Source organism: Pholcus phalangioides, unplaced genomic scaffold, assembly GCF_987345545.1.
Source record: "Pholcus phalangioides strain wild (caught in Gottingen) unplaced genomic scaffold, Ppha-v1.0 ptg000027l_1, whole genome shotgun sequence".
NCBI classification, from domain to species: domain Eukaryota; kingdom Metazoa; phylum Arthropoda; class Arachnida; order Araneae; family Pholcidae; genus Pholcus; species Pholcus phalangioides.
Genome location: NW_028301617.1, coordinates 2,833,986 through 2,848,879, shown reverse-complemented (window position 1 = coordinate 2,848,879; position 14,894 = coordinate 2,833,986). Strand labels below are relative to the sequence as shown.

The window sequence follows — 14,894 nt, the reverse complement described above, 5'->3', positions numbered from 1 at the left end:
TTGAGCATTTGGGCATCGAACAGGTTTAGATGCAGCTTTACAGATTGCCTTCCATGCACAGACAAAACAAAAGATTGCGGAAGTATCTAAATATACTTGTAACATACTTTCCTACATCGGTTTTAACCAAATCTTCGGCTAGCAAGTTTAAAATGTGGGCAGTGTACCAATATGTAAGTCCCGAAAAACCAAGCTTTTCATCCAGTCTTTCTTGAAGAAACCATATTTGCAGTAACACAAAACTTGATATTTTACATTTGAAGTTTTCTTCTGTTGACTTCACTGAACTAAAAACCACATTTGCTAAATAATTTCCAGCATGTGATAAGCCGGATGTGTCAATAGTATCAACATGGATGGTTTCACCACACCGTTTGATAACACAGAATTTATTTGTTATGTGTATCTATCCATCGCCATGCAATTTTTGATTTTAAGTCAACTTTACATCCTCTAACTTCATCATTGTAAATCTTGGGTAACCATTTATCAGCTAACTTGGTACGACTATGGTATCTCTAATATTGGATATATATATATATATATATATATATATATATATATATATATATATATATATATATATATATATATATATATATATATATATACTATATAAATAAATATAAATATATGAAAATATAATATTTAAAATTTAAATCGCTTTAGAGCTGCATAAATATTTTTATTCAATTACAACAGATAATTTTTCATATCTGGAAAAAAAACTGATTTAAATCAGTGATTTTTTTTTTTTTTTTTTAAATCAGTTGATTTAAATCACTACAACCCTGCTTGTAATGCAAATCATTGTTCGTTTATAAAGTCAAAATTTGTTTTAAAATTTTTTTAGCTTGTCTTTCAAAACACCCGTAAACCGAAATTGCACTATATTTAATTCCAACATTCAATTGCTCCATAGAAATAAACATTTGTTAAAATGCTTCATATTCATCTATTTGCCAGTTACCACGCCAGAAAAGGAAGCTACATCTGGAAAGTTTTTTGCTGTTTCTACGAAAAAATCGTTCAAGTGTGATTCCCAGGAAGAAGTGAAATTCAAAGATCTTACTCTCAAGTTCACGAAAGTACAGATACAAGGATTTGTTCCTGAAGGAAAATTTGATGAAGGTATGTTTGTTTATTTTTGTTTCATTTAAAAAGAAATATCTCTACTTCCGTTGCATAAATGACACAGGCCTGTAGTATAGAAAAATTTGCCTGGAAGCTTAACTGTTCCTGCTGTATATTTGACATCGATTTCAGGAATTTTCTTTTTTCGTGCGAGGATTTTTTTTATTTTTTGCAAAAATAAATTTTGATAGAACAAGAAAAAAAAAAAATTGGTTTAAGAATGTAGCCATTTATGTTTAAACCATTCCCTCCGAATCCATAATCAACTGCCTAATTTTTTATACATTGTTTGTATCATCATATGCCTTTTCTGTGCAAGTGGAAGATTATTCATTTCTGTTCATGTTCGTATCAGGCTCTTGTGAAATGTCTTCTACAAGTTGCTGGTCAAAAGTATTCATCATAACATAGGAAAAAGTACTAATCTGTTACTACCAGCTCATTACGAAAAAATTAGCCAAGCCTTATGTGGGGTTGTTTTCATAGTTCGAGGTTACGGCTTAGATCAAAAAGTCTTAATAAATAGGAATGCCAGGCTACCATCAAAAGCTCTATAAATTGTGCCAATTTGTAAACTGGTAGGTTATTGTCCCAATAATCAGCATGGAAAAAAAATCTTGCAGTTTCTGAATATTGTAGAGGATTATTTTACATATCCCATTATTTATCATGGGTACTGTCATATTCAAGGGATATAAACCCTTAAAAATGAAGTGGCATTTGAAAGTATCGCCATTGGATGGTTAAACCACCAACTGACAGAACATAAAACCCTCAATACATTTATCTAGAGTGGAAATGCGGAAATCATAGTCATGTGTAATTTTTATTGATTTCCTTGTATATTTTTCATACCTTATCTCTACAAACCAGATTTTTTATCTTCATGTCGTCTCTGAACAATCACTTTGCATCTAATCTCTTTATATCTCCCCCCCCCCCCAAACTCTTTAACACTCAGATATTTCTTCTCAAAGTGAATTCATCCGAATTTTGATTGCTTTCTTTCTAGTTGCCCTCCTGTGAGACTTAGATCCTCTTTCCGATTCCCAACTGTGACGAGAGCTTTCATCTTCCCTACCATTCGCAGAAGCCTTTAAAACATACCCATACTTCCTATTTGGTTGTTTTTGGGCATTAAAGGGTTAAGAATGAAAAGTTTAATAAAAATTAATTTCCCATTAGACCTTCAATAACTCATTAGTTAACTACAGGTACTAGTGAATGAAACTGAATAAATTATGAATTTTTTTTTATCTAGATCAGTGTTTCTTGACCTTTTTGCTTTCAATTTACTCAATTTACATTTTCTGGGACCATGCATTCATCTAGAAGTAACAGCTTATGTATTTATTTGCTTGCTCTCAAAAATCATAGAAGAGATATCTAGATCTCATCTGTTTCCCTGTGAACATTAGCCCTCTGAGCCGTGCTGAGATGCCCCCATGTGTTAAGATAGCCCTGACTCTATGAGCAGTTTTGCTGGATTGTGAAAGTAACCGTGCATCATCATATTTCATTCGGAAGCTTGATTTGTCCTCATCTGAATTTCTTTTCACAGATCTCCCCTTAACCATCTGTTATAGCTTCCCTTTCACTTGATTTTCACTCATGTTCCCCCTTAGAATATCTCTGGATCACAGCCTCAGGTTTGAAAAACACTGGTCTAGTTAATAAGAGCAATAACATTCAAGATTTTTTAAATAATTTTTCCTACACCTGGTTCTTAAAGAAAAAATCCTTCCGAATTATAACTTCTCTGGCCAATTTCCCCCATCACAGGCCTGTGTAATTAGGAAAGGGTATGAACCTTGTTCTAGTATGATTTTCTGTAGTTTTACTGTGTGCTGGTGAGTCAGATTAAAAGAGTCTAGGTTGCTCAAAGTCATGTTGCAGGATTGTACTTGAAGAATTTAAAGTACTCTTTTTTTACGAATATAACACATTTTAGTTATTAACCCTTAAATATTCAATTTTTTTAAAGAATCTTTTTTCGTAGTTACACATATAGAAAGCCATAAAAAACATTAAAAAAATCTCTCAAATTCTACTGCTTTAACTACCCCTCTTGAAGGCCCTGTATTAGTCTCAAAAATCATAAAATGAATGTATTGAAGTAATATTGCATTCCAAATACACTGGTGGCCACCGTAAATGCAACACCCTGAAGGAAGCATGCAAACAATATGAAATTTACAACATGCATTAGCGGAGGTGACATATGCAAATGATTAGAATTTCAGCGCAGACGCACATCACGCGCGCCTGTGGCGTAACTTCAAAGCGCTATTTAAGGCTTGGAGATTTGGACGATTTGAAGTACGGCAATTGTGTTTTTCTTGTGGTTTTTTTCAAAAAAACGATCAATTATGCCTCGTAGAAAACAGCTATCATCTTTTGATCAAGTTTCCGAGTTCGACAGGGGAAGGATAGTGGCCTACCGAGATTGTGGATTATCTTTCAGGAAAATTGGTAGTCGTGTTGGACGAAACCAAACAACTTTAATGCGGATATGTGATCGTTGGATGCAGGAGGGTACGACGGACCGACGTGTTCGATCGCATCCGCCTCAGTGCACCAATTCACGTGATGACAGGCGTATTGTGCGTATGGCAGTGACGGATCGCTCAGCCACATCACAAACCATAGCATAGCACAGCACATTCAGTCAGTACCGCATCATCCAGTGTCTGCGCGTACCATTCGACGCCGTTTACAGCAGAGTGGTCTGTCCGCAAGACGTCCATTGCTTCGTCTACCCTTGACGCAGAACCACAGACGTCTCCGCCGCCAATGGTGCGATGAAAGACGGATGTGGACGGCACAATGGAATGAAATTGTCTTTGCTGACGAGTCACGCTTCTGTCTGCAACACCACGATGGTCTGATTCGAGTCTGGAGACACCGTGGAGAGAGGATGCTGAACAGCTGCGTTATGCACCGCCACACTGGTCCTGCACCGGGTATTATGGTATGGGGCGGTATTGGATATCACTCTCGCACTCCTCTAGTACGCATTGCTGGTACTTTAAAAAGCCAGCGCTACATCTCCGAGGTGTTGGAGCCAGTTGTCCTTCCTTACCTTCAGGGCTTGCCCACAGCCATATTTCAACAGGATAATGCGCGACCACACGTGGCACGCATTGTCCAAAGGTTCTTCGTCAATCGCCAGATTGAATTGCTTCCCTGGCCAGCTCTCTCTCCAAATCTTTCGCCGATAGAAAACATGTGGTCCATGGTTGCTCAACGATTGACCCAGATTACATCCCCAGCTGCCACACCAGATCAACTTTGGCTACGCGTGGAAGCTGCTTGGTCTGCTGTATCCCTAGAACACATCCAAAGTCTCTTTGAATCAAGCCGAGGCGTGTGGCAGCGGTGATCTCCAACAATGGCGGCTACTCTGGCTACTGATTTTGGCAGGAACCACACTTCACAGAAGTCTATAAATTTAATCATTTGATGCTTGGTCAACATGTTATCTACAAAATAAATATTGTTGCGATATCTCTTGTCTTTCTTGGTGTTGCAATTTGGGTTGCCAGCAGTGTATATAACTACAGTAGAACCTCAATTATCCATGAGCAGATTAACTATGCTACAAAAATTTCAATTTCATGTTCAGCTCTTAAGATTTTGTGAAGGTTGCAATGAAAACACACTCCCATTTCATAGAACTGTATTTCTGACATCTACCAGCGAATTCAAATTATAAAATGGAAAGGAAATAAGTTTAGGGGTTGTTCAAGTATTACGTAAGCAAATGTTTGCCATTTTTGACCCCCCCCCCTCCCCCGCCCTGTCAGCGAAATTTCGTCATCAGCTCTGCCCGTCTGAATCCTAACTCATATTTTCATAAAGGGTGGTCGATGACGTAAGCATTATCCAAACCCCCCCCCCCCCCCTTGTCATCAAAAGTCAGCAAATCTGAAACATTCCCCCCCCCCCCCATCGATGATGACGTAATACTTGAATGACCCCTTATGTTCAAAAGGCAGTTCTGAATTTCTATCCTCAAGCTAACTGCACATTATTGAACATTTAATTTGCACTTATTCAAAGCAAATACATTTTAGGGTTGAGATATCTAATGCAGTATATATATTTAACCATAACTAAAAACCTTTTTTTTTTTTCTTTGCACATAAATTTTTTTTTGTCATTTTTATTTGGTAATTTGCATGTTTGCATGAAAAAATTAATCCATATAATAGTGTGTAATTATTCTTATATATGATTATGTTCATGTTTCTAGAACAATATGGGATGTATAAATTGAGTTGCTATTTATGAAAACTAATACCCATCTTGCATTTAGTCTGCCCTGGTTTTTTTTTTTTCACACATCAGGTGTATTATGTTTACTGGGAATTTTTTGTTTTGTTATGAATGGAAGAGAAATTGGTTGATTTACTAATAAATAAAAAAATATTCCAATTCTTTTCACTTGATATTTTAGATGCAAATCGACAAGGTATTGATTGATGTCTCAACTTTTTGGAATGCCCTTTTCTTTCTTTTTCTTGTATGGCTCTATGAGATTATGTTTTGATGATCCAATGAATTTGGATTGTCTTTTTATCATTAGACTTTTTGTTCTACACGTGTGTACCAATTCTTGACTATTTTGGTTAAGCAATATTTTTTGCTCTTGATATACTGGGGCGAGATATTTCATCCCTTAGTAGGTGAAAGAAATACCTAAGCTTTCTCTCCCTTCAATTGAGGCTCTTCATTGGAAACCCTAAACAGGAATTGATTTTTTCCCTTGGCCTTTTCTTTTTTTCCTAGTCTCCCTTGGGTTTGAGGAGTAAAAAAACAAATTAGTTACATATTGTGGCTGGGAGAATGGAGGAAAAAATGGGGAAACCTGCTCCACTAATCTTTTTCTCCTTTATTCATTACATGTTAATATCTGTTTTGGAGATTTATTTCTGTTACTTCAACTGTACATTGTCCAAATTTGTTGCCAGAAGCCTGTGCGTAAAGGGTCCAAACTAGTGGTTCTCAAACTTCTCGCATCCGTAGCTCCCTTGTCCAATTTATGATTCATCCATAGCTACTTAGAATAGTTTAGTTGATATTTCCACAGCTGTGAAAGAACCATTTCAAAGTATAAATAGGCAAACAAACGAATAGATTGCCACGATGCCCCTTACGAACGTTTGCCACATTCCCTAGGAGCTGTGACATGCTCTTTGAGTAACACTAGGTTAAATTAATATTGACATTATATGGATGACCTTGTTTTTGGATGTACAATAAAGGCTAGCGATATTTTCCGATTACTTCGAGATTTCAGTTGACTTTTCAGTATATTCTTTTTTCAATTACAATTATGAAGAGTTTTAAATGTGTGTATCTTAAATGTCTGCATGAGATTGTATGATGAGGATCTTATTCTCAGAAGTATTGACCTGGTTAGATAGTGTTTTGAAGGTAAAGAATTTGCCAATATGTGGGCTATGTTCTGGCGGTTTCACACTTATATTTTTGTAATCACACAAGATTAAAATTTCGATAAAACATCATTTAGATATATATAGGAGTGTGAAATATGGAGAAATCATTGAGGCACCTGAATGTACTGTAACTGAAATATGGGCTGGAAGTCAATTATTTAAATACAGCCAAAAATTTTAATAGATTATAAAGTGGTGTTTCTGGCTCCCAGGGTTATGTCTTGAATTATGGCTGAATCTCCCACAGTTATTGTCCATTCAATTTTGATTACTTAGTTTGGTTCAAATTCATTAATAGGGTTCAACTAACCCAGGAATTGCTGAATGTATGCATGCTGAACATTACGTCAGTTTAGATATGTAGGATGTGTTTTAATTTCGGCAGAGAAAGTTGTATGAAGTTTTTAACTCCTTTTCTTTTCTCTTTCTCAATTCTCTTTTTCATCTAGCCGAAAAATGTGATGCAGATATTACGCTGAACGACTTTGTCCCAATCGCTGTTGCTTGCGTGCTGGCAGCTATGGTGATCATCATTCTAATAAGCTATCTTGTGTTCCGTCGCCAGAGTCGTCAAAGGGGTTACCAATCAGTTTAGGTCGTTAAAATCTTAAATATAGTTTTATCTTTTATTGTTTTTTTTTGTTTTTGGATTCCCCCCCCCCCTTTTGTCCCAGATTCTATGGATCTGCAAGTCGAGACATGACAGTTGAAAAGTTTGCGTGTTTATATATGATATATATATATAAACTGCTCGAAACATTAAATTTTTTTTGTATATGAACAATTTCACAAACGATACTTATGTGTGAGAGAGTGTATGTGTGTTTGCACGCTGTAAATGTGCTCATGCCAGACCATCAAGAGAAAATTTGTAGATATAATTAAAAGGAAAAAAGTTATTTTTTACATTTTCAGTAGGTTCTAATGTTAATACTCGTTTAGGCTTCTATCTGCAGTTTGGCAGGCTCTGTCTCATTTGCTGTAATTGTAATTATAAAATATATTGGTCTTATTCTAAAATATACATATGGTTTATATGTAAAGAATACTATATCAATTCGAAGAATAAACTAGGTTAAGAGAATTTCGTTTTCGCTCATAAATTGGCGCACATATTGTCGATTTGTCTTTTTCTCTCTAAGAACTGTACAGGTGTACTTGTAAATACGTTTCTTTTTCTTAGCTGCCACATCCATTTTGTTTTTGAATAGCTGCATCTGTTTTTAATTACTTTAGTGTTGTTGTAACCCTGTACTTTCACGCAAATAAAGGCTTATTTATACATAAGTGAAATTCTTTTGTTCTGGTCTTTTTTCAATTGTTACCTCTTCTGTTTGAGATGCGGTTTCATGTACTTGTATATAAAATGAAATGAGTGTTTGGTTTCATGAATAGCAACTCGTTACTCTGAATCTGTGGGGCTTTTGTAAGTTCTAATGAACTTATATATATGAGTATAGTAACAAATTTTTCATCGATAAGCATAACTGAAAGATTATACCTGTCTTTGTGGTAATTGTTTTGTATAATTATCAGTTTGAATTAAAGGTATTGCTATGATGATGTAGTTCCAGGCCGAGTACCTGTGGTGCAGTGGAATTTAAACTTCCAGACCTTGTATCCGTTCACATCGTGATAGGGACATCTTCATTTGTGATACACAATAACTGAACGTTGTCTCCAAACAAGCGATTGCAAAAAAAAAAAAAAAACCCATTGGTGAAGAGATCCCCCTGCAGATGTGGATGCATTGTCTGAAAGTTACAATTGCACTGGATTGTGGCTCTTTAGGTGAGAACATTACACACGACAGCATACATTCTCGTGTTGATTGGCCTTTATCTATTGCCGAAGCTCACACTTTACTGAACATATTAGCTGGCTGTGATCTCCTCGAAAGAATTACATGATGAAATTATATCGAAACAAAACTGCTTCCACGTAATTTTTAACATACAGGTAATTTTTAAAACCTGGAGTTGAAATAGGGTTCTAGGCAAGAACTTCTAGCACAACCAGTTCCGAAACTTTGTATCTCCTTTAATTAGTTACGCATGCTGAAAAACTTGTCGCTTGAATCACATACAGCTTTTAGTTAACATATGAATAATAATGATAATGGCTTGTATAATTTTTATTTTCGTGCAATTATTGTGTAGAAGCCGTAGCAGTTTCATCAAAATAGGCTACTCGCAATGTCTTCTTTTGGCTGATATTTTATTCCTGTGACACTAGATTGTGTTCTTTTTATAAGAATAGGGCTTTAGCAATTTACTTTGGTGAGAGGTATAGGGGTTGAAAATTTCATCCTATGGGTGTTTTCAGAAAAGAAATACGGTCTTTATATCTTGGAGCAGTATATATGCAGGGCTTCCACTCGTCCTACTTTTTGGTAAAATGTCTTACTTTCGTTCTACTTTTTTACCAAATCCTATCAACAAAATTTGTGTAATTTTTAATTGAGCAGGGAATCATTGATATATTGCCAAATAATACAAATGTAGTAGATTGCAATTAATGATTCTTCCAAAGCAGAAATTGTATCGTTTTTAAGATTATTTGCGGGGAGGGGAGGGGGGGTTCTTAGCTTAGTTTTAGGGTTCAACAAGTAGAGTAGTCATTAAAAACTTCTGTCTAGATGGGAAAAAATTTTGTATATATACTTCACATGGTCTCTTCTCTTGGACAGTAACTAACATTCATAATTCAAAATTATGGTGCAAATAGTTTGCATTACAAAGCAGTTGGATATATAGGCCTATTCTAGGTTTGGTGATTCTGATGCTACCCAATAGCATTCAGTTGTCTTCTGTATTTTTAAGACATGAACAATATTTGGAATGGTCAGCAAAGAGTTAGAAATGGAAGTGCTTCATTTGTCAAAAATGATTACACTGGCATTGAACAGTAAAATGTAAACAAATCCCTTTAATAAAGATGGACAACGCAGTAAAACTATCTGGTTCGCCCATGGGCGGAGATATGGGGGGGACAGTGTCAAAGGTGCAGTCGACTGATCTAATGTATATATGAATTGACATCATCGTGCTCCCCAGACGTCTAAGTCTATCTCTGCCTATGGTCTCACCTTGCCTTATTTACACATTTTGCACTGTGCTTTTGAAAGTGGTCTCGAAGGAGCATCATTCTTAAAAAAACGTATGTCTTCAAAATTTGCTGTGCATTGTCGAAGAGAGTTGACAAACTCTGCACTTTGGAAGACTCCAAAAAATAATGTAATATACATAGGCATATGCAGAATTTTCTGAAGAAGGGGGGGGGGTTAAGTTTTTTCCTGCAAAATAACACTATAATCCCCCTTGCGTACGCCAATCGTAATTTATATGAGGAGAGACAGAAAAGAATTATCTGTGGTGTTGCTAGTATACTGTTTTGGCTGAAAATTGGTTTTGTAACCAAGTCATTTTGCTTTGGCTTGAGTCAATCCGTACAGGATATTGAAATAGTGAGGGATTTTTTTCATTATGCTACGACTATGTTGTCTAAGGGGGGTTACCCTCCCCGTCCTACTTTTTAGTCCTGCATTTTCCTAATTTTTTTGAGTGGTAGCTCTGGTATATGGAAAAAATTGAAAATTAATAAAATCTTTGAGTTTAATTATCCTTAACATTTGGTGAAAATACTCAAAAAGCACCTTTGTAGATATGATGACAATCATTATGCATGAAAAAAGTCGTAGCAAAAACATTTTTAAAAAATGAAGTGGAATCTTATATAACAATACTTAAAGGACTAGAAAAACAGTTATAAATAGACTATATTAATACTATGAAAAGTGTGCATATATGAACCTTCATTCGCTCTCAACCTACACCTGTCTATAAACTTTCATTGAGCTTGCAATCTACGCCTTTCCTGTATATAAACCCTTATTCTGCTCTCAACCCACACTCATCTCTATTAGCCTTCATTCTGCTTACAATTTACTCCTGCCTTCATGAACCTTCATTCTACTTACAACCCACACCTGTCTGCAGGAACTTTCATTTTGCTCTCAACCCACAACTGTCTGTATAAACTTTCATTCAGCACACAATCTATGCCCGTCTGTATAAACCCTCATTCTGCTCGCAACCCACACCTGCGAATTTCCATTACTTTCCACATCCTTCCTTTATGGGCTTTTCTCATTCTGTGTTCATGTATTCCAGAATATGTATGCGACGGCGACATCAAGAAAGACGATCCGATCCCTATCATCGTTGCTGTCGTGCTCGTAGTATTGGTTATAGCTGTGCTTGTAGCCTACTTCATCGTCAGACGCCGTCAGCGAGGCTATGACAACTTCTAAAAAAAAAAAATTGAGGATTTTTATTTTCTCTCCTCTTATGGTGTAATCGATTTATGCTGAAATAAGTATCGTATTTTTCTCCCATATATATATTTTTTTTTTCAATCGCTCACCCTTGCTGTTATATATATTTTTTTCATTTCACCATTATAAATGGTATTGTTATCTCGTGGACACATAATTGCTGTTGTAAATTGAATCAAATGATTGAAATTGGGAGGGGGGAAACGAAAATCTGATCAGGACATTTTTAAGAATTTTTCAAATTTTAGTAATATGGGGGGTGGAGCAAAAACCCCTAATATCATAAATTCAGTTGCATTTATATGGTATTTCTTGTCAATGAATAGACTAATCTTACCCTTCCCCAAATCTTGGAAATCAATGTGTTTGCAATCGAAACCTCGTGGACAAAAATTTGTTGAAACTTCATGTGTAGCTAAAACGATTCATTCATAGGCTTTCTCACCTAAATTTTGAATTCATTCTAATGGACTGTGAATTGAAAATCAGTGAATATATAATTAGAATTAAAGGTTATCTGCATAAAATATTTTATAAGTAGATTCATGGGATTTTCCTCCTAATTTAAAGAAATTCAGATAAAGCAGTATATTATAATACGTTTTTGATAACGTAGATAAAATAATAGAAAAAATTTTCAGTAGTTTATTCATGTGACAATCGAAAAAAAATACCCAGAAATTTATTCAGTGACGTCAAAACGGGCTGTAATTGAACACCTATAGTATAGAGTCAGAATTAATTTAGACAAAAAAAAATTCCTACATACGTAAAAAGCTTGAACCAAGCAGCTGACATGGCTGAAAATATTCTGTCAGTTTATGTCAAGTTTTTACCATGTGGATGACATTGCATTAGGACCAAACGACAAAATACTTGGTATTTTTGCCAAAAGGAGCTTCTACTGTGTGTGTGTGTGTGTGTGTGTGTGTGCTAAGGTGGTTTCTATTTTGCTTTGACCTGCAAAATTTTTGTCCTTATGCAATTTTTGTTTTACCAACAGAAGTTTTGTTACCACTTGGCGTAAATTTTCTTTTTTGCCATTGCTCTTAGTTTTATTCTTTTTCCATTTATGCCAATGCACAGTGGTTTTTTTTTCTTCTGTTTTTGACAATGCGCAGCTTTTTCTTTTTTTCTTTCTTTTTTCCTTTTGCAATGCATAGTTTTAGCCATGCACACTTTTTTTTTTTTTTGCCAATATTGTTTTGGCCAGGCGCTGTTTTCTTTCTTTTGTGATGCAAAATAGCCGTGCACAGTTTTCCTTTCGCGATATAGCCACGCGCAGTTTCCCCCCCCCCTCCTTTTTTTTTTACCACAATGCGCAGTTTTTTTTCTTTTGCGATGGCAGCTTTCTTTTGCAAAGCATAACCACGCGCAGTTTTCCTTCTTTTGCAGTTCGTGGTTTTAATCATACACAGTTTTTTTTTTTTTTTGCCAATACGCAATTTTTAGCCATGCAAAAGTTTCTTTTTGCCTAGGCGCAGGTTTTTTGCAATGCGAAGTTTTGGCCACGCACGGTGTTTGCCGTGATCAAAAAATGCAGTTTGACTCCTTTTAATGCAGCTTGTCACATTATCAGCTAAATGATGGGCTTTCCGAAATTTTAACTGAAAGCGAAGTGGTTAAGTATGGGAATGAATCATATACACGGAGATCAAATATATATTAACTTTTGTCTGTCACAACGTTTTTTTTTTGTATATACTTTATTTTCTTGTATTATTTATATTCTTTATTTTAATTTCGATAATTCCGATGAACGGTCGGCTGTGATATTGACGATTATCATAATTATAATTTGTACTAATAAAAATGTTGGGAAAAAAACGTCGATACACACACACATTTAAAACGCTTAAGAGCTGTTTTATTACATTCCCGCGCATTTGTTGCGCGCACATCTACTGATTTTTCTCCCTCTTTTATTTATTTCAATAGTGTGTAGCTACATTATATGCAGGGCGAACGAACCGAAAGTCACCAGACTTTATTCAAAAATTCATAAAATTTGAACATTGACGTGATGAATTCGGATTTTATTTCGCTGATAGGTGGCGCTTTTCTATTTCAATATCGTTACTTTTGAAAACGGCTGTCTATCCACAAAAATTCGAAGCCGTTACAGAAATGGTTTTTTTTTTGTGGGGGGTGGGGGGCCTTGAATGAATGTCATCTGTGTAAGGGAAGGTGTCAGAGGGGAAATTTTGATCTGATTTTTATTTTGTTGAATAAAAATCCGAATTCATTGATTTAATTTTAGTGAATATTGCATTTCTCGTGCGATATTTTAATTTTCATGGTCTTGTGACTTTTGGTTCACCCTGTACGTATTTAAAGTGATGTTACATTCGCGGGTAAGTGCCATGTTTATACGGACTATTTCACACGACGACGACCATATCGCTGTTATATTATATACTATCTGACTTTGTAAATTTATGCCTAATTGATGATAATAAATTCTACTGTATAATTAGAATTTTTGTCACTTTTTTTTTTACTTGGGTATATATACGCCTAAATCAGTTTGAAAAATTGGGCGTCACGGAAATAATTCGGACAAAGTGAAAATAACTGCTAGATCAGTGTCACAACTTTTTATTTTACGCTGCGGATGATGAATATTTCGGTATAACGTCATCAGATGGGCAATAATGTCGTAAACATGCTCTAAAATTGCCTTGTTACGCGTCGGAATACATTAGTATAGCTTGGAGCTCTCCGGTATGAAAGGCATTTGAGAAGATTATGATGCAAAGAATTGTGATTGAAAATTTTGATTGATTCTCAAAAAAAGGTGTGGTTAATGAATGGTTTTAAAAACATCGAAAAAGCATTTGGGAGGTCAGGGGCGACTTGTGAGGGTTCCACAAAAGTCTAAAGCGATGATTCCCAACGTGGGGGAAATTCGATTTTTAAGGGGAAAGGGCTTTTTGAGAATGAGTTTTTCCATCAAGGCTTGAATCTTCCGTTTAAATGTAGAAATATTTACGCCATATACAAACTAGGAGGAGAGCATAACTGCGTGTTTCTAGCTCTCTCTCTCTATATACTCTCTCTGCCAGTCTGCTCTTGGCGACCTCCACAAATCTTTGAATCTTTCTCGATGTAAAAAATGGTGGGAGGTCGAATGGGGAGGAGGGTTCTTAACGTATTGTGCAACATGGACAATTTGTGCCGGTAAGATGCAGTCCACTGACCCCAATCCCCGTGCCTTTTTACTATAATATTCTGTACATAACAATTGAGTTTCCTCATTCAAGCTCACAGAACTAGGACTCCGGGTCAAGAACCACTGCTTTTTTGGGTAAGTAAATGACCTTTTTCGCTCCCTCAACATGAATAGGAGTTTATACGAAGTACAGATGAACTGGATACCAAGCGAAGATAATTGGAGAGAAAAGACATTCTCTCTCTCTCCTCTGTGTGAGGGATCGAACCACCAACCTCTCACTTTCCGGGCGCGTGTTCTACCATTAAACTACAGACATGTTCTTTCCTAAGAACACTGTGTTCCTTTGGCTGAACGGGACTGCTTCACATTGAACAGAAAACGTTTTTCTACCCTCGATGAGCCCGCTAGAGATTTTTCGTAGGCGGAGATGGACATGAAGGTCTGGGGGGGGGGTAACGATTTTGTCAATATATACGTACACCATGGCCCCCACAAAGGGGAGGTGCTTGCAGGGCTCTAGCCCTGGGGCCCGGGGCAGTTATCAATCAGTTTTTGCTTCTCGCGCTATAAATTAACTACAGAAAGGGCCCGCTCCAATGTATTGGGTCACCCACTCACGTTTTTGATATTGTAGGGGGGTAATAATGCCTCCTCCTAAGCTGGGATCTTTTGTGGGGGCCGCCGGTCAAACATTTCACGGATCCTTCAATAATTAATTTTTAGCTTGAAAAAAAGCAAAAAATGATGGGAATTGTCCTTGGCCCCAGGGCTAGAGCCCTGTCAGCCC

General features: G+C 36.2%; 1 protein-coding gene across 3 annotated transcripts in view; it reads left to right on the top strand.

Moving 5' to 3' along the window:
- LOC149068069 (lysosome-associated membrane glycoprotein 1-like) overlaps positions 1 to 13,411 on the top strand; it is a 34,773-nt gene extending 21,362 nt beyond the window's left edge. For 2 of the 3 annotated variants that reach the window (XM_089251659.1, XM_089251658.1), the window contains 2 exons: positions 967 to 1,131; positions 7,046 to 7,889. In XM_089251659.1, coding sequence (XP_089107785.1) covers positions 967 to 1,131; positions 7,046 to 7,191 — 311 coding nt within the window. In that variant the 3' untranslated portion in view covers positions 7,192 to 7,889. Of the gene's footprint in view, positions 1 to 966; positions 1,132 to 7,045; positions 7,890 to 10,768 lie in introns of those variants that run through there. The other variant, XM_089251660.1, reaches the window with a different exon arrangement.
- Positions 13,412 to 14,894: the final 1,483 nt, after the last annotated feature.